The sequence below is a fragment of the Haemaphysalis longicornis genome, unplaced genomic scaffold (assembly GCF_048455015.1).
Source record: "Haemaphysalis longicornis isolate Haplotype H1 unplaced genomic scaffold, Haemaphysalis longicornis Haplotype H1 scaffold_26, whole genome shotgun sequence".
NCBI classification, from domain to species: Eukaryota; Metazoa; Arthropoda; class Arachnida; order Ixodida; family Ixodidae; genus Haemaphysalis; species Haemaphysalis longicornis.
Genome location: NW_027526319.1, coordinates 1,875,747 through 1,901,175, shown reverse-complemented (window position 1 = coordinate 1,901,175; position 25,429 = coordinate 1,875,747). Strand labels below are relative to the sequence as shown.

At 50.8% G+C, this 25,429-nt stretch overlaps 1 protein-coding gene across 2 annotated transcripts in view; it reads right to left on the bottom strand.

The window, feature by feature from the left end:
• Nucleotides 1-25,429, bottom strand: part of LOC144172789 (cytochrome P450 3A31-like) — a 78,906-nt gene that overhangs the window by 31,346 nt on the left and 22,131 nt on the right. Inside the window, exon 1 of one of the 2 annotated variants that reach the window (XM_077701394.1) lies at nucleotides 4,042-4,263. The exons of the other annotated variant lie outside the window; for it this stretch is intronic. Within the exon in view, the coding sequence (XP_077557520.1) occupies nucleotides 4,042-4,121 (80 nt within the window). The 5' untranslated portion in view covers nucleotides 4,122-4,263. Of the gene's footprint in view, nucleotides 1-4,041; nucleotides 4,264-25,429 lie in introns of those variants that run through there. 2 annotated transcript variants of the gene reach the window in all.

Genomic DNA, 25,429 nt, shown 5'->3' with positions numbered 1-25,429 from the left:
CGCACCATTCCGTAATTTTTTTTCCTATCAACTATTCAGAATGTCTTAGTATTTCGGATTGCAGTTTCTTTTTATATGATGCAGTCATCTGCAAAACGTTTAGTGTGAGAGGCTACGTTGCCGATGAGGTCATTGACGAGTTTAGTGTGTATTCACTGTTATGAACCCACTGCTGCCATGCCTCCAACTGTGAGACATCAGCATTTGTAAATAAATAAAAATGACTAACAGGAGAGGACCTAAAACGGATCCTTAGGAGACACCTGAGGTGACGAAAACTGCGTTGGATGGTGCTTGGTCGCAAAAAGTGTACTGCAACCACTGGCATAGAAAACTTTTGGTCCATGCTAAAACTTGTCCCTCCGTGACAGTGGCCCTCAGTTTCGAGAATAGCTTGGTGTGGGATACATGGTCGAGTGCTTTTGTGAAGTCTAAACGGACATTGTCTGTTTGACCACGGTAGTTGATGGCTAGCGCGAGATCGTGGGCCATCGCAGCTAGCGGGGTGATGGTAAAAATGTTTTCGTTTTCTTTAAAGAACGTGAAGTGTTTCAATATAATGCGTCCTCTGATTTTGCAACTTGTGTAGTTGAGGCAAATTGGTCGGAAATTAGACGGTGTGTAATCGCGGTATTTATGAATTAGTGAACTTCGACCATTTTCCAATCGTCTGTTTACTGCGGAGTCTCAAGAGGTTTTCTGCATATAATATCAAGGTAATGGCTACACTATTCGGCATATTGTTTCACAAACTCGTTCGGTATGTTGTCAACGATTCTAGATTTTTGTGCCACAATTCCTGGCAAAACATTGCGTAGATTTTGTTTCCTTTTCCGTCGTTTTTAATAGAAGTAGCAGCTCCTAAGCTTTCCTAATGCTGCATTGTGCGATTGGTTTTATGCTTTATTTCTTGACATCGCATTGAGTAAATTCCAAGTGTGGAGAACGCGTCTCGTTGCTTGTTGGGACCTGTTACAGTAACATCAGCACTAGAAAAACCAACAGCATAAGTGAAGCTTAACAACATTAATTTCGGTCGGTGTTTGCAAAATTGTTTCATATTTATCGATATTGCGCCGCACGCGATCAAGGCGATTGAGATTTTTTTAGGGTTTTGTAAAGGCGTTTAAATAACCGGGTGTTCATGGTCAACTAAGGAGCGTTTTCTTGAGAGTTTGAATTGTTGGGGTGATGAACGCTTTAAATGTTTTAAACGAAAACGACGATGCACTAATACCGAGACGAAAAAGAGCGGACAAAACTAGCGCTCACTACCAACCATTTTTTCACAATTGATTCCTGGCCACAAAATAGAAATGAGGTAGGTCATACCAAATTCTCCAACACAATGAACGGAGATGGCTGCCTTGTTCCTAAAAAAAAATCTGGCATGTTTCCTTCGAATAGGCCTCTGCTCCATGTGACTTATACTAGCAAAGCGTTCCCCCGATGAACAGTTCTTCATGCATTGCTTGTCTGAAGTGCAAAAATAACATGAAAACATGTCTGGCATATATCTTTCAACCAAAATATTACTCTTCAGGCCATACATTTCATTTCACGCGAGTACCAAAAGCTCTGGACATCACTGTATAGGCGTCTTGATCCCACAAGTCTTTTCTACTACTTTTCTGCACGTAGAGCAAGTGAAAACTCAAGGCGGAAACCTGAACGTACTATTTGGTCCAAATATTTCGGCTGTTTTCAGACACGTAGATAAGAACAAAACATTCTGCCACCTTCGCACTTAAGATATTAAGACTGAGTAAACACCGAAGATGCTGGTTAAAATGGCTAAACATTCAAGCTTTCTGCATGCAAAGTCAATTAAATTAGAGTCCGCAATCCACCATCGTCCAAAATCCAACCGATAAAGTTAGGACCCAACATTTAATGCAACTCAGGCAAAGCTCATACCACCGGCCGCGCTAGTAACCCAAAGGATTTTTCGTGTGCCTCGAATTCGATGCTACAGCCTACAAAGGACACTCCTAAAATACTTTAATTAACACCCCACAGTGTGCGACACCTTTGTAACTCGATGCGATAAAGTGCCTTGTGACCAGTTTTTTTCTGATCGCTCTACGCAGCTTATCGAAAACACGCATGTTAGACAGAAACGCTGAGACGATAATATCTTCCAAACTGCACTTTAGTCAAACATTAGGTAAACTAAAAGGCTACTATGACGAAAATAACAACTTTTTACATACCTTATTGCTACCATCTTTTCAACCAGTGTGTATCACTGTTCTGTACTAGCTGGAACTGTTGCCATTGTTTCAATCACCGAATTTTCAATTACTCTTTGACCCCATATATTATGTGCCAAGATTTATAAATTCATCTTTCATATATGTTTTTGTCTATTTCAATTGAATTCCACGAAAGAAAAAGAAATAATTTAGGGCGCACTCGAATATACGCCGGTTTCATAACGCGAGGGCCCCGTGTCGACTCCGACTACGGGAAGCGTTGTTCCGCTATTTTTATTTCCTACGGCGGCGGTGTTCTAAGTCTTTTCGGTTGGGCTTAATTTGGGGCGATAGGTTGCCGTTCTTTTGTTTCATTTTTTTTTGTCCAATCTTTCAAATTTATACAGTGGTGAACTGGGCAAGTTGGTATGGCGTCATTCCGGGCAACAGCGCAAAAAAAGACGTGGACTAAGGGAATGGACTGGACAAGCGCTGTCCTGTCCGTTCCCTTCGTCCAAGTCTTTTTTCGCCCTGTTGCCCAGAATGATTTCAAATTTATTATACAAGGCCTTCCCGCGTTGTACTAAGGCGGCTTAAGAAGGCCAGACGAAATGACTTTTACCCGCTATGGTTGCCTAAATTTGCTGTTACGTTTATTTATTTGTTCCGCTTCAAAATCATCCTATTTGGCAGTAATAGTTGTGTTAATTATTATCTGGCGTTTTTTTCTTGCATGTGGTGCGCACTGCGTGCCAACACACCTTTTTTCTTTCCAATTTGCTTAACAAGTTATAGTTGCCCACCACAGCTAACCATGTACCCCTCGGGCCTCTGATGTGTCTGAATGAGTGGGTAGCCGGTTTCCCAATGTAAAGGTCCAGGGCTCGATTCCCGGGGCCTTCTTAACCAGATTTCTTTGCTGAGGCGCGCACTCTGCTCGTGGGCTCCTTGCCTCCTCGCAACTCTCCCTCGCGCTTTCTCCATTTCACCGATGGTGATGGTTAACGATTCGGTCGAATGGAACTCAAGAAAAAACTCTGCGATGCTGGAAGGAACGACTCGGTTTTTGTTTCTTCATGCCAGTACAATGAACCGGAAAAAAGATAATCTTCTTTTATAGGCCAATTAAAATGCGATCTGAGATACGGTTCACACTTCCGTTATTGCACTATCGTAGGGAGAAATATTAGGATGCAAATTTTTGCAAAGAAAATAAGTACTGTACGGGATGTAGAATTCTGGGAGGAGCCACTGCGTATATCTCTTTACGCCGTTCAATAACCACCTGTACCATCACCAAAAAGTTTGCCTAAATTGGGACGAAAGCTAGCAAGCAAATATGAACTGGTATAATTTGATTTTTTTGTGAATAACAAATGGGAGAGCTATGGGGCAGGACAATATCAGGATGTGCCTCTTGATGTTTACACCTCCGTTCTTTACTTCGAATATTTCAGAACAGTATTTTCAAACAGCCCAAACATCCATTCTCTACCAATGTAAACGGAAGTCAAATCTGCGTGAATAGCGACGGTTGCTCAATCTTGTCACTTCAGGGGTGCATTAATTTTGGCTCGTTCACGTGCACCATTCTAAAAAATGTTAATCCCGGCAGCCCAGCTCCGTGACCAAAGTGGAGCATCCTTTGGAGATCTTTGAAATAGACGTGATGTCCACAAAATGACAGAAGTAGCACGACAAAAGTGGGTTTCCGCATTGTTGTGACTCCTGTCCTGGCGACACCCTCCAACACGCGGGAGTACTACAAAGGAAAATCATCGCAGCTTCGGATGCGCCTCAAAAAGTATTTCATTTTGCCGCTGAGAAACGCTAATTATGCACTCACCTGATTACCCACCAGCATATGCTGTAGAAGACGCAAGGGACTAAGGCTACTATCCACGCCCAGTAGCGTATGTCTGCCATCTTTCACGTCGATCAATCGTCTTCTTTCGCAGAAAAATGGGAGCCTCAGCGTGCTTAGCTTGTCGGCACTTCTTCCTAAATTGTTACCGAAGCCAGTCGTGTTTCCTAATGCCGCCGACGAGACATGTGAGACCTCAAGCCCTTTTATCTAAAGCGATATGATGATTGACTGTCGCCTCTTATCGCTCTGTGCATATGTCCTTGCCGAAACGCATTTCGCCCGGTTCCGGACTTGGCTCTTGCCTGGTTCTATCGTGTTATCATGCCCTTCTGAAGGGCCTGAGATACGCAGATAGCGACTTCGCTTTGAGTAAGACGCTTTTAGCACCTCTTATAATTTGAGTCTACTAAGCGCCTGTACATATCATGAACATGACGTCGCAGAAGCCCTTACCTGTAAATCCCTAACACCTATCGAAGCGTTCTCAAGGAACGAGAGGTGATGAGAGGGTGGTCGGGTTTAACTACGCAACGGCTTTTAGTCCAATTGGCGACAAAGAAAAGCCTCAAGTAACAAACAAAAAGCCCTCTGTAAGTGTTGACCATTCTGAAACACATCTGGGTTGCCATCATGGCAGCTTGAAGGATAAAAGCGCTTACAAGACTCGCTTATCATCCTTTTTCTCCTATCAAGAAACGCCATCTTCTGAGGTGGAGGCGCAGGAGGAAAGGAAGAATATACTTTTATTTAAGCAGCATTCCGCGCTGAAATATCTGGCTGCCGTCGTTGCCCGAAGCATTAACCACAGCTGGTCTTCAAGGCGAAAGCTGGGCTGCTCTCTCTCTTGGACCATGGCATTCTCCGTCATCTCAAGGAAAAGTCCTAGATGCGTTATTTGGGTATCTTGAAGATATTCTCGTCACCGAGACTTTATAGCCCCCCTTAAGCGGTCACTCTATGCTACGCCGCGTGTCCGTTTATATGACCCTCTCTTTTTTTTCCCCTCTTTCACCTACTACTCTTTTTACTACTCATCTGTCTTTTCCCTGTTCCCCTTCCTGCAGAGTATCATGTCGACGTACGCATGTTGGCAAACCTCTCTGCCTTTCCTCCTTTAATAAAGAGCTTCTCTCTCTCTTTCTCTCTTTTCCGGCCACTTCTGGTAGCTAGAGTTGGGGATAGTTTCAGTTGCTTTGTTCCGTTGGTGGTCCCGCATAATGTGGCAAAATGTAGAAGGCACTACATGGTGGGGACACGTGAACATTGAAAGAACGGGAAAAACAGCATGTCAGCGGGTGGGAGGAGGAAACGTGTTTCTTTATATCTGTCTGAGCATTGTTTCTTGCTCTTTCGTGAGGTAATGGTGGCCTGATGGGTACACCTCACGGCAGATCCGAAAGAGTTGGCTGATTGCCTGATCTGTACGTAGCGGTTCATTCACCTCTGCTGGTCGTCCCCTGGGGCCCCGCCAGCTAACACTTGTATGTGCGACGATGTTCCCACGGAGAACGGGGTGACCGGGTTTCGAAACAATTGTGACTGTTCGCCTGGGTGGCCATTGCCGGAGCAGCTCCAGTGCTGTCTTCCAATCGTGGAAGATCTGGACGCCCCTTTGAAATATGTGAGTATGGTAGTTGCGTCGTTATGCGCCATGACCGGTGCTATCGCCGTTTCTTCTGATTTCGACGTTGTCGTGTGTCGGAGTGTCAGACTCGCTAGGGCGTTTTCAAGGGTGGTTGACATTCGTTGTAGCACCTACATAGGGCTCGGGCTCCTCTTCTGCCCTCGGGATACCGCAGATGCATGTTAATGGGAATTGCTGCCACTCGTATTTTGTATCGGATGTTGCTGGGCATGTCTCCTATCATAGGTCATAACTGTTGCGGAATAAGTGGCCAAGTCCAAGGAGGAATTTCTGACCGGTAAAGGCGGCAGATGAGCCACGATGAGCTCCTCCACGAAACTGCAGAGTCCTAGCGAGAGTACTTATCTCTTTACGTGCTCATCGGTAGAGCGAGGGGTCCCCTGAGCGCCTTCCAGATTAGCGTGTATAGCTTATTGCTTTCTGTTGGCTGCAGCACGGCGTATATAGCGACATACGCAATGCGGAGGAGGATCGCACAAGCCGTAACGTGTCATGCTCTTTAATTCCGTGCGGTCTGCTCGTTCTGCAGAGCTTGCGGGTGATCTGGGTGGTTGGAGGGTCTACTTTTTGTAGTTTTGCGAATTGCTGCGGTCTTCTGGGAAGTCATACCCAAGATTTTTACGGAAGGGGGGTGCCGGATAGTGACACCATCTCACTCAATTTCAATGGTCCTTCAGAGAATTTATTAAATCTCGGACCTCTTCTAACTAGCAGGAGCTCAGATGTTTGTGGGGAACCTCAACCTTCACCTGGCAGCGTGTGCGTGGACTATGTATAGGGACTGTTGCAATATGCCATGAATCTCAATCATGCATTCCTTGGCAGTCCACAGCGTGATGTTCTCAGCATAGAGTTCGTGTTGGAGATCTATTATTCGGCCCAGAAATCACAGTAGTCAATGAAAGCAGTATTGAACAGAACCGGAACAAGCATTGCCCCCTGAGCAGTGACGTTGATGCCAATAGTCATGGATTGTGATACCACGTCCCGAATCCTAATTGTTGCTTTACACCCCGTTAGTAAGTCTCAGATATACGCGTGCATCCGTTTACCGTATGCGATTGTGACCAGGTCGCCTACCCCTTTCGGCCGTGGGTCATCATCTGAAGACACCACACTAATATTCTCTATAAGCTTGAAACTTAAACCAAATTTTTTGTTTTCTGGGAAAGAGTTCTTACGGATACCTACTGCGATAGACATCACCATTGTTGCCTTCTCGTGGAGCTGGACGCTACGAAACAGAAGTGCCAGTGGACACCGAGCATGACGACGGGTGGGTAAAGGAACTAAAACCCTGGTTTGTCCAAGTGTCCATAAATATGTAGATACTAGCACAACCAGCTTTATTTCTTCATGTACGCTCAGGATGCTGAAGCCTTTAGGGAAACAAAAATTTTCTTTCGAATGAAAAGAAAACTTCATTTGCCATATTACCTAGTTAGCTACATGCCTCTAAATTATTGCATACTTGCACCACCAGCTCACTTTTTATTCTACGCTTGTGATGTCCACGACTGTATGAAAACCTGTGTAAAAGCAATTTATGATCAAAATCCAAATTCCGGTGCTGGAGGGTTTATTACAGCGGCATGACGGATATTAACAAAGGCCTGTTCTCGTCAAGTGCTAGGATGGGCCGTGGTGTTTGTCTATTTGCATTTTAAAGCAAAGCTTTTTACCTATACCCCACAAGCGTTCTTTCGCGACCGTTGGTGTCACCAGAAAACTCCCGCGAACAAACAAAAGAATTTACTGCCCCCCCCCCCGAATCGAATTTGGAACTAACGGAAAAACAAAGCGAGAGCCTGTTGTGTTACCAATTTAGCTACGAGCCCGCGCGGAGACTAAAGAGACAGGTGATGCATTCACCAAGCACATCTACGGCTTTATCCCCTGCATCCTCGCTGAGTGCCACGTGATAGTGTCACGCGACGCCGCGCGCTAGTGTGCGCTACGCCCACGGCATGTGTAGCGGCAGTGTGCGCACCTTACGCATGCGCTGGGAATAATAAAAATTAAAGGAAGCTCACACCAATGCATGGTATCTCAGTTCTAGTACGCCAATGTGATAAAGCATGTGGATTCACTGTTCACGTAAAAGTCGCAGAGCCTTGTCGTCCGCCCTCACGCCAAAATACACATCAAGGAACACATTCAAATACTCCTTGATGGCCAGGCCATCACTCCAAGCCCCAGCATCCGGATCCTAGGCCTACATTTCCAGGCCAACACCAAGCGTAACGTATCCTTGCAGTGCCTCAAAAACAGGATAAATTAAATCATACAACTGATCAGGCGAGTTGCCACCAAGAAGCGAGATGATTAGAAATGCGGTTGAGCAGGCCATTGGTCTTTCCCTGAGGGCGTCCACAGAGAAGCTGCTTAGCACGGGGCTCCACAACACGGTAGAACAGCTGATAGAGGGCCATATTTCTAACCAGAAGCTCCGATTGAGAAGAACTGCGGTGCATCGCCACATCCTTCACCAGACTGGCTGGGCAGCACAGGATGTCACTCCGCTTGATGTACTCCCGGACGTTTGGTGACAGGAACTAAAGGTGCTCCATTTGCTTAGAAACATGAACCCCTCACAGGACGAGGGTCGCCGACAAGCACGCGCTCAAGCGCTCAATACCACCCTCGGTGGGGATCATGCAGTTATCTACACAGACGTTTCCAACATCGACGGCAGCAGAAGGTCATCATCGTGGCTACCTCTAGAACCAACCTTCTTGCGTGTGTCTCACTCAAGGCCCAAGACATGACGGCAGCAAGAGGCAGCCATCGCCTTAGCTGCCTCTCACTGGTAGTCACCGATTCCCAAGCCTACCGGATTTACCAGCCGTGTTGGGTGTCTCAACCTGCACTACGTGTGCTAAAAAACCACTCCCGAAATGGTCCTATTCAGCTCATCTGGACACACGCTCGCGCTTCCATGGGGGCAACTAACGCGCCCGCCAACAAGCCTGCGCTCTTACCCCCCGTGTGATGGAGCTGCACGAGGACTGTAACCCGCTCGTCCCGTTCAGTGAGATAACCCAGCATTACCGCCTTCAGAGACAGACCTTACCTTCGCCTTACCGTTTGCTTTCCAGAGAACAATAAACTACCCAACGGCTCATACAATCTGGTTCCTTCCCACACCAGACGCGTCTCTTAATTCACCCGAATGGCTACGACGCTGACTGCGAAGTTTGCTCAGAAGTAGGAACACTCCGCCACATAATCGGGGTGTGCGACTTTAGCCGCGAGTACCCTCCTCTCTTTGCGTACCCAACAAACGCAATGGGAGATGCTGCTGTTGAGCCCCTCACTGCCTGCCCAGCTTCAGCTGGTGGACAGAGCACGGGCGCCGCGGACTGCATATAGGCTTGAGTGAAGAAGGGAAGGAACCACTCCACTGGGCCGTACTCTGGGCCTTTCAGAAATCTGAAGCATTTCCTCCTACTCCTTATCCTTCGCCGTCTCTGCCACCCGTCTCGCCGCCTCCGTCCGCGGCGACAGAGACGAAGTGAGATCGTTTAACACGGGGTTTGAGCTTCTTTTATTTTATAAAGAAAGAGTTTCCACTCATGTGCTACAGCAAAACAACTCAAGGAACCAACGTTCATGCATCATGCATTTACTTAACCTTACCAAGAATGTATATTTTAAGTAATAAAGAGTGCATTTATATGCATTTCACTTCTCCCTGGTTTGACTATTTGTAGAGCGACGTGAGTAAATTTAAGTGACATCGCGTGGGTATTCGTTTTGGGTGACGTTTACAGCTTTGCTTTCCTACCAAATTCACATGGTGGATTAGCGCGATTTTTTTAAGACATCTTTATTTGGAGGACGGTATGTTCTGCGTCTAAAAGTGTGACCTGAAGCCGTACACGGTATGGCGTATACCATCTGTTTTATCCAGGTATCCTTGCAAACTAGTTAAGGCAATGTGCCCCATAAGTGTTCCTGTGCATGATGTGAGACAGATGGATTGTACGGTGCTTATACTACGTTACTTGCCTGGTTTTGTAATCAGACTGCCTTCGCTTTCTTTCCACGGCGTGCATTTAGGCACGGAAACCTCGTTCCCAGCACGTGTTCACGTAGTCTTCCAGTTACGCGAATAAGTTGTGGTCGAGGTTCTTTAGGGTCCATACCTGGTGTATTTTTTCGTAGTCTGCTGTGGGGTGGCTTGCAACTCAGCCTCGGATATTATCCAGTTGAGGGGAGAACCGGCTGATCCCTCGTAGCACGGTGGGTAAACAGTAGGCGCGCTGGTAATGTACATGACCCGAGTTCTTGAAATAGGTCTTCTTTCTTCCCGGATGTTGATAAAGGTCCGCTTTGGCACCTTGTCCGTTTCTCTCTTCCCTTTTTGATACATAGATTAAGTAGGGTTGGCGACTCAATGTTTCAATGTACAAATAGTTCCATGACGTTGTCACATTTACTCAGCAAGATTTCTGCATTTCCGCTCATGTCATCACCTGCATTGTCAGGGCGGCAACACGCAGTTTGAGTTTCCGATTATGCTTTTGTCTCTTCCATCTCTAAATGAGACTGTGACGGGCACCCATATATGTAGTAGTCGAGTGCCCATTAGGGGTGTTTGGGTGAAGGTCTGAATGATCCGAGTTTTCTGCTCAACAGGCGCAGCGCCACGCCATACGAAGCGACTCCGCAGCAGACTGGACACTCTACAATCGCCTGGACGCCGTACTCCGCCGCTACTCCAAGCAGACCAGAAGGAGAATCTTGGAGGGGGTCTTAAGCGCCCTGAAGGGAGCGGCAGGGCAACCGAAATCTTGGCGCTTACTACGCGCCCTCTCGCAGACGCCAACTAACCGCAGCCCCCAGCTCTCCCTTTGCATACCAAGCGAAAGGGCGTAGTCGAGCTGGCCGAAGATTGCGCCTCCGCAGCAGCCGCCATTGGGCCTAGCTGAATTTCCGCCGCTGCAGCAGTGCAAACACAGCGTGAAACGGATGACGCACAAGAACGCTGACGTCAACAGGGCGGCAGCTGGCGGCACCTGGGCGGGTGGCGGCGCGGCGCATCGCAGCGGAGATCAAAACAAGCCTGGCCCGGGAGGGGGCGCGGCGTGGGCCGACGGGGCTGGATCGCATCCGACGCGAGAAGCCAACCCGCAGCAACCCAAGGGCAACCCAATGCAGCCAACCCCAAAGATGATCCAACTCCGCATTGAAAACGCGCGCCAAAAAGCGCAACTCGCAGAGCAAGACCGGGGCCTGCAGGAGGTGAGCAAGAAGCTAGACATGCTCCTTGCTGACCAACACCAGGACCCAGCGCGGACGCCACTGTCAGCGCGAGGGCAAGCGCACAAACAAGCGCAAGCGCAAGAGCAAGACCTGGAACAAATGCAGACACACGAACCGACACATACACACGCCACAGGACCACAAGCTGTAGAACTACCCGAGGAGGCAACACAGGTGCAAACACAGCCGAAGAACCCGAACCCAAGGCAAAGAGTGGAGCTACAGTAACAAGGGCGATCGAAAGACGCCACCAAAAATTGGAAGAGCGCATGGACAGATTTGAAGAACAAGCCCAAAATGGCCGAGAATCAACCAATAGAAGACTGGCAGCACTGGAGGCGGCGACAGCGGACATCACCGTCCGCATGACCAACATAGAACGGATATTAACATACAACACGTCATGCAACGACCCAGCGAGGGACCCCAATATCACCCCAGTGAATGCCGCCCCTCATGGCCCGAACAACGCTAACGCGGGAGCTCGTTGTGTGGCAATGGAATGCGAATGGCCTGCGCGGAAAGAAGGCACTATTGCAACAGTACATGAGGCAAGCCAGCCGGCGGCTTGCCTCATTCTCCTGCAAGAAACGCACAGCGAGGCTCCCCTGGGCCTGCCGGGGTACCACTCCTACGCCAGCCCGCCCAGCGCAAGAACAATTTGGAAAGGCGCAGGGCAGGGGGTTAGCACCCTGATGAAGAAATGACTTACATCGAACATGACTTGCTCCACAACAGCGCCATCGAACATCTGGCTATCGAAGTCGTCACGGACCACAAGCAAAAGGAGAGCGTCTTCATCGTGAACACATATAGCAACCCGAAACAATCAAAGCAATGTTTCCGAACCATAATGCACAAGGTCAAGCAATTGGCAAAGGACAACACGGCGATCGTGTGCGGAGACTTCAACGCACCGCACGCGGCGTGGCGATACCCGAAATCCACAGCCAAGGGTCACAGCCTTTACAAAGAGGCCCTAGACACAGAATATCAACTACTGAACGACCCATCGACACATACAAGACACGGCACATCCACGCAACGCAACACCAATCCAGATTTGGCATTCTGCAACGCTGCCGCGGCTCGCTGGCGGAACACGGGCGAGACACTGGGCAGTGACCACTGCGTCGTCGAGATTACGGTGCCACTGCGCAGCACAGCGCCGACTCCCCGCAAGCAAACGATGACAGACTGGACCAATTACAGGCAGAAACTCGATGCTCTGCCCAAGCGCATTGACAACATCGACGAATGGATGCGCACCCTCAATGCAACTGCACAAGCGGCCACTACAGGAGTGGAAGCGGACGAAGGGACCCCACAAATCGATAGCCGGCTGGCGCACCTGCTGGAGGCTTGAAACTCCCTAAAGAGCAGATGAAGGCGACAACGCCACAACCGTAAGCTTCGAAAGCGCATCGCCATGCTGAACCGCGAAATTGAGAAACATAGCGCGGTGCTTTGCCATCAACAATGGCAGGCGGTCTGTCAGGAAGCGGATGGCCAAATCCACAAAAGCCAGACCTGGCATCTGCTACGTCACCTGCTGGATGAAAACAAGACAAAGGTGACGCAACATCACATCCTAGCACGCACCCTACACAAGGCAAAGCAAGAGCTCGGCGAAGCCGAAGTTCGCCGGCGGATCGACGGTAAATATCTCCTACCCACCCCACCAACCCCCCTCCCGAGTTACGCGGGCGCAGCCAATGCCCGGCTCGACGCTGACATCGAGGAGTGGCAGGTCCGAGCAGTCCTTGAAACCATCAACTGCAAGTCGCACCTGGGCCAGATGGGGTGTCAAATAAGGCGCTGCGCAACATCAGCGAAGCAGCGGTAACGACGCTAACAGAATACTTCAACAGGTGCTGGCGCGTAGGCAAACTCCCCACGAGCTGGAAGGAGGCAAGGACGGTGCTCATCCCTAAACCGGGCAAGAAACCAAGCATTGAGAACCTACGGCCTATCTCTTTGACGTCCTGTGTAGGAAAAGTTCTCGAACACGTCCTCCTCAACCGCTGGCAAGCATACCTAGAAGAAGAAGGCCTCTACCCAGACACAATGCTGGGTTTCCGGGCCAGGCTTAGCACACAGGATGCCATGCTGCTCATCAAACACGAAGTCCTGGACCAACCAATCAGCTCTATGGACAACCGAGCAGTGTTGGGCCTGGACCTGCAAAGCGCGTTCGATAAGATCCGTCACTCAGCCATCCTCCAACAAGTTTCGCGCCTCAACATGGGAGAACGCTCTTTCTCATACATCCGCGACTTCTTGACAGACCGCACCGCAACAATCGTAGCCGGAGACATTGAACTGCCCAAGAAAAGACTGGGGAGCACTGGTACACCACAGGGCGCCGTGATCTCGCCGACACTGTTTAACATAGTGATGATCGGGGTGGCCAAACGACTACAGACCATCCCGAATGTCGGACACACCATCTACGCAGACGACATCACGCTGTGGGTGTCCGGCGGCAGTGACGGCGAGATCGAGACGTCGCTGCAGCGCGCCATCGATGACGTCGAAGACCAACTGCAAGGCACGGGCCTCACGTGTTCCCCGACAAAGTCAGAGCTCCTGATCATACCACCAAAACGAAAAAGCCGAGGAAACAAGAATAAACCCAATATCAACCTCCGGACGCACGACGGGATGACCATCCCGCGAACGAAGACGCTGCGTATCCTTGGTCTACACGTCGATGCGCTTGGGCACAATGGCCTTACCATCACAAAGCTGGAAACGAAAATATTAAAAGCCGCAAGGCTTATCAAGATGGTTGCAACGAGGCTAGTAGAGATGAAGGAAGGCAACCTCCTGAAGCTGGTGCAGTCGTTTGCGATCAGCCACGTGGCCTACGTCGCAACTTTCCGCGACTGGACAACAGCGGAGAGCCGAAAGGTTGATGCGCTGATACGCAAAGCATATAAGATGGCACTAGGTCTTTATACACACACTAATACAGAGTGCCTCTTAGAGCTAGGAATACACAGCGCATTAAGCGAAATAGCAGAGGCACAACATACAGCACAACTCACAAGACTAGCACGGACAAAGGCAGGCAGATCGATATTACAAAGAATAGGTTCTCAAACGAGGCTGCAGCGGGACGGGGACCAATCGCCCCTGCCGCGCGCGCTGCTTCGCTCTCTGCAGGTTCCACCAATTCCCAAACATATGGACCCAGAGATGAACCAATAACGTCGCCTGGCCAGAGCAAAGGCCCTCACCGCTACATATGCCACGGACACTGGTGCATACTACGTCGACGCTGCGGCATACCCAGACCGCCCTGGCACGTACGCTGTGGCCGTGGTCGCGGCGACCTCAGGCGAGCTGTACACGGCGGCAGCGTACGGGTTCGGGCTCCAATCAAGCAGAAGAGCTGGCCATCACACTAGCCCTAACTAACCCAAAGTGCACAACAGTGTTAAGCGACTCGCGTAGTGCGGTTATGAACTTCGCTATAAACAAAGTGTCCTCGTGCGCGGTAGGGTGTGCGGGGCGCTACCACAACGACTAGTGCCAGTGACTATCAGGTGGTTTCCAGCGCACATGGGCCCAGTGATCACGGGCGCGAACAGTAACGAGGAAGCAGACCGAGCAGCGCATGTGCTCACCGGCCACGGCACTGCCCTAAGCCCTCGACCTACGGAAGGCGACAATGACAGGATGATACCGGTCGGCACATATAAAGGGGTGCTGACCTGGTATCGAGAAAACAGAAGGACTTATCCGCCACCACACCGGAATCTCACCCGACGGGAAGCAATACTGCTACGACAGCTGCAGGCACGCGCAATATGGACACCAGTACTCGCAAAGCATATATGCCCAGAGGTATACCAAAGTGATGTGTGTGTGGTGTGCGGCACGGATCTAGCTACCATGGTGCACATGTTATACGAGTGCCAAGAGACAGACCCACTCACGGACACGCTCCCACCACGCCTTGCCAGTGCGGTGGCCAGCACAGACTGTAACCTACGGCGGGAGGCCGTTCAGCTTGCGCTGGCGGCCCTTGAACGCCAGCGGCCGAACACGCTGCCTCCCCCCAGGAGGCCGGCGACAGTAGGTAACCTCTCGCAGGCAATAAAGATGTCTCCCTCTATACCTGACCGAAACACCAGCAGCAGCGGACGATGCTCGTGACATCACGCAGGCGCCGAGCATCCCTCTCCCCTCCCCCACCGGCGCCAAGGAGCACGCAGCCGGCGCCACGCGCACAAGCTAGCCCTGCAGGGGGCGTTGGCCCTGCATGCTCTCCACCCCCTTTCCCCCGGAGTATGCAAACGACATCGCAGCGGCTTTCAGCGCACCCGTCACAGCGGCCTAGCTGGCGCAGGGTATCCAGAACACCGAACGGAAAAGCGCGCCCGGGGCGGACGGCATAATTTATCAAGCAATTAGGAACCTCGACGAGGGGGAGCGCTCACACCTATTACACTGTTACAACACCCACTGGTCCGCTGGCACCCTCTCCTCTCAATTCAATGTTCAGCTCATCTCCCCCAATCTAAAAAAAGGCAAATCCCACAAAATCTTTTCATCATACAGGCCGATTCTCATGAGCGCTACCTCCAAGGTCCTACAGTCCATGGCGCTCGCGCGCATGGAATAGTTCGCGAGGCGACTGGGCATGAACTCAAAACAACAAACCGGCTTTCGCCGCCAGCGTAGCGCAACGGACTCGATCGCAGACCTATATTCATTCCACAAGCTAGATGAAGCACTGTGGAGGCTACATTTTTGTCAACAGCCCGCCCCCTCAGGGCGCCTAACTCACCGCGAAGGAAGCGACAAAAGGTACCGGGGCCCTACCGTTCCACATGCCGAGAGGGGAGAAGGGAATGGCCTTTCAGGACCCCCTTCACGGCGAGTTAGGCGCCCTCAGTTGGCGCACTGTAGACAACAATGTAGCCTCCACAGTGCTGCACCTAGCTTGTGGTATGAACTATAGTGTCCGCCCTTGAAAACGCAAAGGTGACCAGCACAGTAGCCCTTGTTGTGCTCCTCGACATCAAAACGCTTTTGACCGCCACCCCAACGAGGCCGTACACGCCGCCCTGAACCGCTATAATAGGGAGTTTTAGAATAGTGGAAGCCGGCGTTCGGGGCCCCCAAGAAGTTAGGGGAAACCAAACGCAAGGCGCTCGCGCGAGGCGAGTTTTAGAAGAGGGGCGCCCCCGACAGCCCGCAACCGGCTTTCGTTGCTCGGGTCGGCTCGGGTGATGGGAACTTTAGGCTCTCATCTGGAAGTTTATTTCAGCTATAACTGCAGTTTCCGCGATCGGTGACCAAGACATCTGCATTGCCTGTTTCGATGCTTCGAGTCTGCAGTATTAACTCTATGGATGCTTCCGCGCAGGTAGCTCCATCTCTCGGCCGCTCCGCGCACCGCGCGCCGCGGTGATCGTTGGGATCGCCGAACGTCCGCTGCCGGTCAGCGTAGGCTTAGCATCGCGGCAGATATTGGATCGCCGCTTTTAAAATAAGCCCTGACAACAATCCCTAGCACAATTTTTCATCACACTAACACCTACTTTCTTGCATGTGGAACTTCTTTTTAGCGATCAGATTGATTCGGAAGAGCAGCGACAAGCGGCTGCTACCGTGGTCTGCGCCGGTTCGAGCCGCTGAGTGTGCCAAGCTGGCATGCGCAGCCGGCGTGTGCGTGGACTGTTTCCGAAGGCAGAAAGCGCTTCACGATTGCCTGCTTTATCCATTTTTAAATGCATAGCATTTTAGTAACTCACAATGTCACGCGGCGTTCGGCCTAGTCCGCAGCCAGGCCACTACACTATAAAAGAAACAACAGTTTCCGGCGCCCGGATTCGAACCCATGACGCCGCGGGCGGAACGGCAAGTGCCGGGCGCACTACCGATTGAGCCACGCAACCAACACGGATTTCGATGCACCGATAGCGCCTTATATCCTTCACTCATTTATGGTTTGTTTCGAAAGCGCCATAAGTTGTCACGCGCCTCCGCAAGATGGCGACACAGGTTCCGCGATCGAGACTATGATCGAGAGACCCGCCATAAGTTGTCACGCGCCTCCGCAAGATGGCGACACAGGTCCCGCGATCGAGACTATGATCGAGAGACCAGCAGCGCTGGTCGCGTCTCGTGCTGCCGGGACGCCCCGCTGTAGCCCACCGCAAATTTGATGACGTGCAGCGTGTAACAAGAAAACCAACAACCAATACGTAATCCATACGACTTGCCGGCGCACCCCCTCGGAAATGCTGTGCATTTGATCGTGCCCCTCGCGAGGGGGATGCTTTTTAGATCAAACCTTTTACACTTCTGTACGTGGCAGTTGGTGCCACTGCCCTCACAATTGTCGCACTTTCTTTGCCCAGGTCCTCAATGGCTTGGTGGGGTCGCGAGACCTCAGCTTCTTCACTGGCCTCAGCCGGCCCGCCCACGAGTGCGTCACGTGCTGCGTCGCCATCCTGTTCGACATGCAGCCAAACTTGCCGCTGGCCGGCAAAGTTCTCACCTTTCTGCAGCACTTGGCGAAGGAACCGCGTCTGTTGCACTGGCTGCGCGAGGAATTCGAACTGCACTCTGCGCTCGTGGAGTTGCTCCAGAATCGGCTTGTCGAGGACAACACGCCGGTTCAACTTCAGGTGGGTCAATGCGGGAGCGTCGCCTTCCTCCACTTCATGAGGGAGGAAAGTCGTGGTTCGTAAATTGTGGCTTCTGAAGAAACATCTCCACTAACGTGAAACCTGGGGTGGGGCAAAGCATGCAGTGTATGAATGTATTCTTGGCACCTTGGCGTTTTCGCCAACGGAGATGAAACCGTTGGAGTGGGTAGAGGTATACAGCTGTGCTGTAAAAGTCTCTTCTCTTTGAAGTATGCAGCTCTCTAGTGAGAGGCCTAAACGAGTGCGCGTTACGAAGCGTTCCAGCGCGAGGCAGAAACCAGTGTCCCACTGTTTTTTTATTATCATTTTTTTAGTATACCTTTCGAAGTTGAACCACAGCGCAAACGACGAGACAAAGGACGATAGCAAGAGGACACACAAGCGCTGACCTGGTTCCATGTCTGAAGGAAGGTGCAACGCCTCCAAAAGAGCACTTCCATCTCGTCACCCTCATCGCTATCGCCTGTTGCCGCGCACGCACCTACTCCTTCTGTTTGCACCACCATCAGCTTCCGCAAGAGGTTCAAGCGCTCTTTTGGAGGCGTTGCACCTTCCTTCGGACATGGAAGCAGGTCAGCGCTTCGTGTGTCCTCTTGCTATCGTCCTTTGTCTCGTCGTTTGCGCTGTGGTTCAACATGCATCACCAACTCGCCCAAGTTTTCACGTTGCTCAGCCTTTCGAAGTGCTCTATCGTGAGGCATAAACGAGTGTCGGAGTGTTTTAGTATCGTGACTACATGAGACAAACGATGACGACGGCAGGAGACGCCAACAGCCCCAGCCCCTCAGGGGCTTTGCCCCTAAAAAAAATTCGAGCCGTCCCTCTCTGGGGAGGTGGATGACTAGTGAAGCTTTCTAACAGAATTCATGCGATAGGTACGGGCAAATTTGATTCCTCTTAAGCGTTGACAGCAGTCATCCCTGAGAGTTTTCCGTCTCACAGTATACATACAAGGAACCAGAGCCGTGGATTTTGCTGTGGTTATATGCGGTTAAAGGCACATTCCCACTTGTGATTCGGCACATCGTGCGACGTCGTAAAAAGGTGAGCTGGCCGTCACTTTTCGTCGCTTTGCGACAGCGGATCCAATCACTCTCGGACCGAATTCCCGCGTGGCGCGATACCATCACAAAACCGGATAGCCAATCATAGCCTTGGAGTGTGCTGACGTAGCTGCTGGAAGCTAAATGTTTGTTTACATCCAGCGCTCCAAAAAGTGGCAAGCAATTTTTGTGAACGACGCGCGGAATCTACAAATTCAGCTCAGCGATCGTCGTAGTTCATCGGGTGACCCGAGGAACGAGCCGCAGGTTTCGCTTCAGTCATGGTCACGCGCAGTCTCGCTGGCTGCGAGAGCAACGCAAGAACACAAACTCCAGCTTTGGGGCGCCCGCTATTTCGGCAAAATAGCGTGCGCGCTAGACGCAAACCCAAAGCACCAAACACGACTTGGGTTCTGCGCATGTCCAGTACGACACCCCAAGACACTTGAGGGCCCCAGAGCTTTGGGGCCCACTATTCTAAAACTCCCTAATATCCGCGGCAACAGGCGGGCCTACCTCAAAGCCTTCCTTAGGGACGGGCAGTTTCGTGTGCAGGTGTCAGGAACCACCAGCTCGGCCCGTCCCGTCACTGCAGGGGTCGCCCAGGACAACGTTCTGTCCCCTTTTCTTTTCAGTATTGACCTACACTCTTTGGCAAAAAAGGACTAACAGTTCGTCCTTTGGGGGAACAAACGGTCTCTGCCACAATCATTACTCCTGTTGGGGACTAAATGTGAGGGGGCGAACGGTCAGTCCTCCACCCGGATGGTCCGTTCCGATACTCCGCAAGGATGAACTGCTGAGAGTCGCAGAAAAAAGAAAATTACGCCCACCTCCCCTCGCGGGAACCCTGGTGTGATGCAACGCATCTCATGGGGGGTTCCATTGGCGTTTTCCGTGGTATTGATTACGCTTATAGCAGGGATTCTCATGCGAAGGTAAGGTGGGCGGATGACCGTCGACTTAGACCGCCGGAGCGCGGCATGCCGCTTTATATTCCCAGCGCCCGAAGGAGAGGAGAGCGCGGAGAGAGAGAGTACTGCACATGCGCAGCGCCGCCCACCGGCGCCTAGCAACGGAGTGAGAGCGCGCTGCGCCAACCCGCAGCTGTTTGGGAGAGAGAATTCGCTATCGGAGAGAGGAGAGGAGGAGGGGCGCAGCTGTGCGGACAACGCCTGACAGACGCAGGAAGGACAGAGGGGCGAGCATGAGGTGCGTTGCATCTAAAAAAACGCCGGCACGAACAGCGATAGGCCTCCTGCGCTGCCCAGGGGGCGCTGCACAAGCGGCTTCCGGGCAGTACTGCCGTGTAGTACAAGGCTGCGCGGGTCCCGTAGGCTCCCGTGTTGACAGAAGCAAAATGAGCTCGATGCTCCCGATTGTTTTGCGGCATGGTCACCAGCCCATCCCCGACTCCGGCGATCAACTTGGCATTGGGAGAACAAGCTTTGCAGCGAAGTTTACAGCGTCGACGAGAGGGCCGGGACGGTGACGGCGCTCTACCACTCGCAGGTTTCACTGACCATTGCAAGTTAAACTTTTTAGTTTAAATAGTCCAGATGACAAAGACTTTACAACAACAGCCGAGCAATAAATAAGAGTGACGAAATCGGCGATGATCGCGCTTTAAAAAGCCAGCGAGTACGGCGTACCGCTGGCTCACCTGCTACGGTACACCGCTCTTTTCCGTACCTCCGCACTATGCGTGCACTTTCAACAGTGCTCGTTTTCGTCGCCGTTGCGAATACATGGCGCAGTGTTAGCTTGCAGTTTTGTTGCGTGTCTGAGAGACGAAATGCAGCGAGCGTCAGAAGCGTGAAATCTGTTTTGCGATTCCGAAATTAGCGGAGGCAAAACAAAGTGGTTGAGCGAACTCAAAGGCCGCTCGCTTTCCTTGTTTACTCTCACTTTACGTAATTACACTCTTGCATTATATATTCCCAGTTCACACTTAAAGGGACCCTGCAACACTCTTTGAGCAGTGCAAGTAAACCTGCGCAACGTTTAGATTACACTGCCAGGAATACCTGAGCCAAATATTACACGTGCACGTGAAGCGGTGAGCGCGCAAATCGATGTGAAAGACGCGGAAAAACAAACCGCTCTCTCTTCAGTTGTCCTCATTATGCATGGCCTGAGGGACGTCACATAGGCCATGGCTGCCCGATCGGCTGTCACTGGTCAACTTCGCGGGTAGATTCTCCCATTTCCGTCGTCGTCATCGCTGTGTACGAACCTCTTCTATGCCTGAACCTGTAGGTACAGTTTTGCCGTTTCTTTTGTGTTTTGAGTGCGCGCGGAGTTTGAGTGATGAGTTCAATACTTCCCTTTCAACGGGACCACTCGACTACAAACGTTTATTGCTTCAAAAACGCCCTACGAGCCCGAGCGCGCACTTGCGAGCAGGCACCCATGCCTGCTTTTTTGTGGCACCAGACCGGAAATAGGCCCCTCCGCGTTGCGGAGAAAAGGAGAAAACTACCCGGCATTTGATATATCGAAGGCCGCCGAAGAGAACGCCGCGAGCCGCCCCCCTCTCCGGGAGAGAGCGCGCAGCTTTCGTCGCGTTGCCCGCGGTCGAGTTGAGAGGGAACGATTATGCGCGATTTCTCATCGCGCGTAGTTTCGTTAATTGTGAACGAATTTTCATAATTCTTGTGGGAGGAGATTTCTGGAACAATATACTTTATCCCAAAATACATTACTCGTAGTCGATGGCAAGTGTTGCAGGGTCCCTTTAAAGGGGCACTGACACAAAATTTTGAAGGCGAGATAACTTCGGATATAGATTGGTGGGAACACATATACATCATGTGCAAAATATCAGCGGCGAATACAGCCTAGAACATATTTAAAATCAATTTTAAAGTGTGCGAAACGCGACCGAGCAGCCAGCAGAGAGGACCACGCGCAATCGACATCCCGAGGGTATTGTGTAAATAAACAACATCCAAACACGTCACGAGTTTGTGTTTGCCGCTTACGCACTGCCGGCGTTTTTCGCCGGCTCGCCCGGCTCGCCGCTCCAATCGGAGGGCCGGAGGGCGGAGCTTCTGCTCTCGAGAACGAACGACCCGATCGTTGGCGGCGGAGCCGCCGTGATTTCGTCAGCTCATCGGGCAGCTGGCCGCGACCAAAGTTCTACAGCGATTCCAGGCACTCTGTTTCTATTACTGTTTATTAGCATTGGATGCGAAAACGCGCCGGAGGCACGAAAAGCCCACTGAGTTAGCCGCACGGTCGCTGTGCAGGCGGCGGCCACGGCCGGGAAGTGGCCCAGGCCGGCGCAGGTAGCTCGAGTGATAGCTTGTTACCGCTGCACGAAATTGTCCCCAAGTCCCGGCCATGGTGGCTTACATGAGAAAGGAGTTAATGATGCGATGGCGGGTTGCATTAAAAATTGTCATCTGCACCGCTTACGAGAGCGGCTCTCGAATATCCGCCGCAGTGGTAAGCCGAACACATCTGTAGGCGGACCTGTAGGCAGACCGGCCGGCTGCTCCCAGCGCGACTCTTGCCACCCCCCGTCTCGAGCGTCGCGCGTCGTTCTTTAGCCGCGGTAGCATTTGCACTCGCAGCGCCTGCGTGACATTCACGGTCGCTTTTTAATTAAGCGCCTCACGAGATCAGTACGTGGGGGCATTCACAGAAACTGCCGTCGATGCGGATTCGACAGTGCTACGGCGGCTCTGCTCTGTGATATCCCTCCGACGGTCACGTGGTCAGCTTTGTTCACACAAAATCCACAAAATCCATCGTTTCGCGGCACTCGCTGAAACCGAAACTGCGACTTGCCGCGTTGAAAATGCCTCTAATTAAACAACCGTCGCACGCTGAAGCAAATGAGGTTTCTACAGGTTATAAGTAGGTCACTAGCTACTTATCGCAACAAAAAAAAAACAAGATGCAAAATTTTTGTGTCAGTGCCCCTTTAATAGGCTAGAATGAGGGTCAGCAACGTTTTGAAGTGTAGGGCCGAGTTGCATGCTGCCGGCACCGCGGAGCACTGGACGGCAAATCGGGTGGGAAGGGGATGGGGGCTTTGAACGCAAAAAAAAAAAGCGAATTGCCAATTATACGCCTTGAGCGCGGCCTGTAGGGGCGCCACTGAAATCCCCCTAGCAGCCCGTGTCGAAAGCAGGCGCGGGAGTTCGCGTCCGGCTCCCCAGTGCCGCCGCTGCTTTTGCGGCACGTTCACGGCTGAGGTTTACCGTTTGCGGGTGTTTGAAATCCATGTTTATGGGGAGCAGTCACACTGTTCGCAAATGGGGTGTGTTTAAGAGAGTATACATATTTCTGACGTGATCTTGGTGGGATATATTCGGTCTGTATAAGCGACAGGTGAGTGTCACAGGCCAGCGTCGCGGAACCGGCATATGATGGAGCCGACTGTAGTTACACTGACCTGAATTTACTAGCAGTGTCTCCGTAACCAACGGGTCCTCAGATGTTCATGCTACGGCTATGCACTACGATTTAAATCGGTTTTGTGCGCAATCAGCGGAGCACTCATACCTGACAGCACGCCAGTTACGTTTGCCAATATTATACCTCAGATATTGATCACCACGATTTACAAGCCAGTCGGTGTTAATTTCGGAAATATTCAACAAAAGTACTATGGACAATGCATAATTATACTCGGGGATCAGCGCACGACAAAGTCGTCTTGTCGTGAGGTGAGCGCCCGCAAATATTCAACTGCTACATATATCCCCGGCGAGCAGCGCGGAGACGGGCTTAGAATATAATCCGCGTCCGCGACTAATCATTCTTCGAAATATCGTAATATGGCACAGGGAGCCTGCAGAATAAAGCAGGAATTGAAATCAAGGGGCCTTATCACATACCACACTCTTCCAACGACACCTTTCATCGCTTGTTTAACAGCCCACCCTGCATACTTCCAAAAATGCGTCCGCCGTACGATCAGCTGCTCGTTGAAGTAGAAAAACAAAAGGGAAGCGAACACGAGATTAGTGTGTGATTACTAAAACGTTAATTGCTTGATTACGCTCCGCATTTGTACACAGCGTCCCCCTCCACCTCCCCCCCCCCTCCACCGATGTCTCGCGAAATAGCAGTGCATTTCGCCTATAGCTGGTCTAGTGAACCCTACCTGGCATAAGTTTCGACGAACGCTTTAACATGTCAGAAGCTGCACTGTGTTTTTTTTTTTCATTTCCGTTAGAGCTATTATGTTTCTTAATTCCGCACTTGTACAGCATATATTTTTCCATGGATTCATTAACTTGCCTTGGTTCTTGCTATATGGCGTGCTATATGGCACATGACGCACAGGCTTAGAATATACTTAACATTTTCGCAGGGTTTATATCTTATAAAAGACATAAGTTATTGTCCAGGATTGGGTAATCATATTTTTCGGCGATGTATATATTCGAAACGAAGCCGCATTCGTTGTCCATGCTGCAAAATAAAGCCAACCTCTCATTGTGCCAGTATCATGTCTAAACGAGGCGACAGTAGAATTCATTTGTGCCTGATGTTTCGTAGGAGACAGGGGTGATATGTTGCTATCGTCACTATCGTCCCTGACGCCCGGAAAAGCGGCGACGAAGCGCGCAGAACCGCGTTTCCGGGTAGCTTTTGCAGGTGATCGCGTACTCTACGAAGACATAGCTGCTTTTTAAGTGACCTAAACGTGCTCCAGGCGTAATAGACGTCACCCTAACGAGTTTTTTTAGGGCGCGGAAAGGCGAAAAGAAGCAAAGAAGCAAACCAGAACCAAAATACTCCACGACCCCCTATCAGCCACGCAGCGCAAATCCCGTCAACACCGCGGAGAAGCGGCGGCAGGCGGCGCAGCGATCGCGACGCTCGAGGCGTATTGGCGGTGAGATCTTTGAGTGGCGCCCCCTGGCTCTGACGTCGGCTTAGGGATTCGCGCCGCAGTCGTCTGCTACACTCCGCTTGTGAGGGGCAACGGTGCCTGGGCTAGAAATCGCCCGCTTCGTGGCTGTAGTGCGTTAAAAAGCGTATTTCTAGCGACTCAGTTATTTTGCCAGCTTTTGACGCACCTGAATAATTTGAAGCTGTATCCCCACAAGTTTGCAACACACGAAGAGATAGAGAACAACTTTCTTCAGAGTATCGATCAGAAGATCGTCCTTTCTTGCTTATTCGCGAGGATCAGCGATCAGAGCTTCTCGATAAGTATTCAAAATACGTAGGCTTCCGTGCAGTATTTTTGAGATGCTCCTATGAAGACTCAACAGTCTAATACTACGTACCAAGCAGCGGCCTCTAAACGCTCATCGCACAGCAGGAAATAAAGCGGCTTTCTTCTGTTCCTTTCGTTGTTGTCTTGTATCGGAATAATGTTTCTTGCTTTTTTTTCTGCCCAACGCATTAATTTTTCTGCGCCGTCGCCAACTTCTTATTAGGAGGTTTCGGAATGTTTGGGAGCCTCACAAAGGTCGTGTGGATATTTCCTTGATTTTGTATGGCATACATTCCCTTCTTCACAAATTGGCTTTCATTACAGCTGCGTGCAAGAAGGTGCATATCCGCAGGGTGCTTTGTTTATTCACATGCAAATAAAATGAGAAGGTTTGTGCTACGCCACCGCGATCGCGCCCTAAACAACGTGGTCAACAGTACTCGAAGGCGGCTTTTGTGCTCCGAATTTATAGCGTAATTATATCGTTATCATAACGAACTGACTCTCAACTCGAACAATGATGACATGATTACGGTGTTGAAGGTATCATATACTCCCT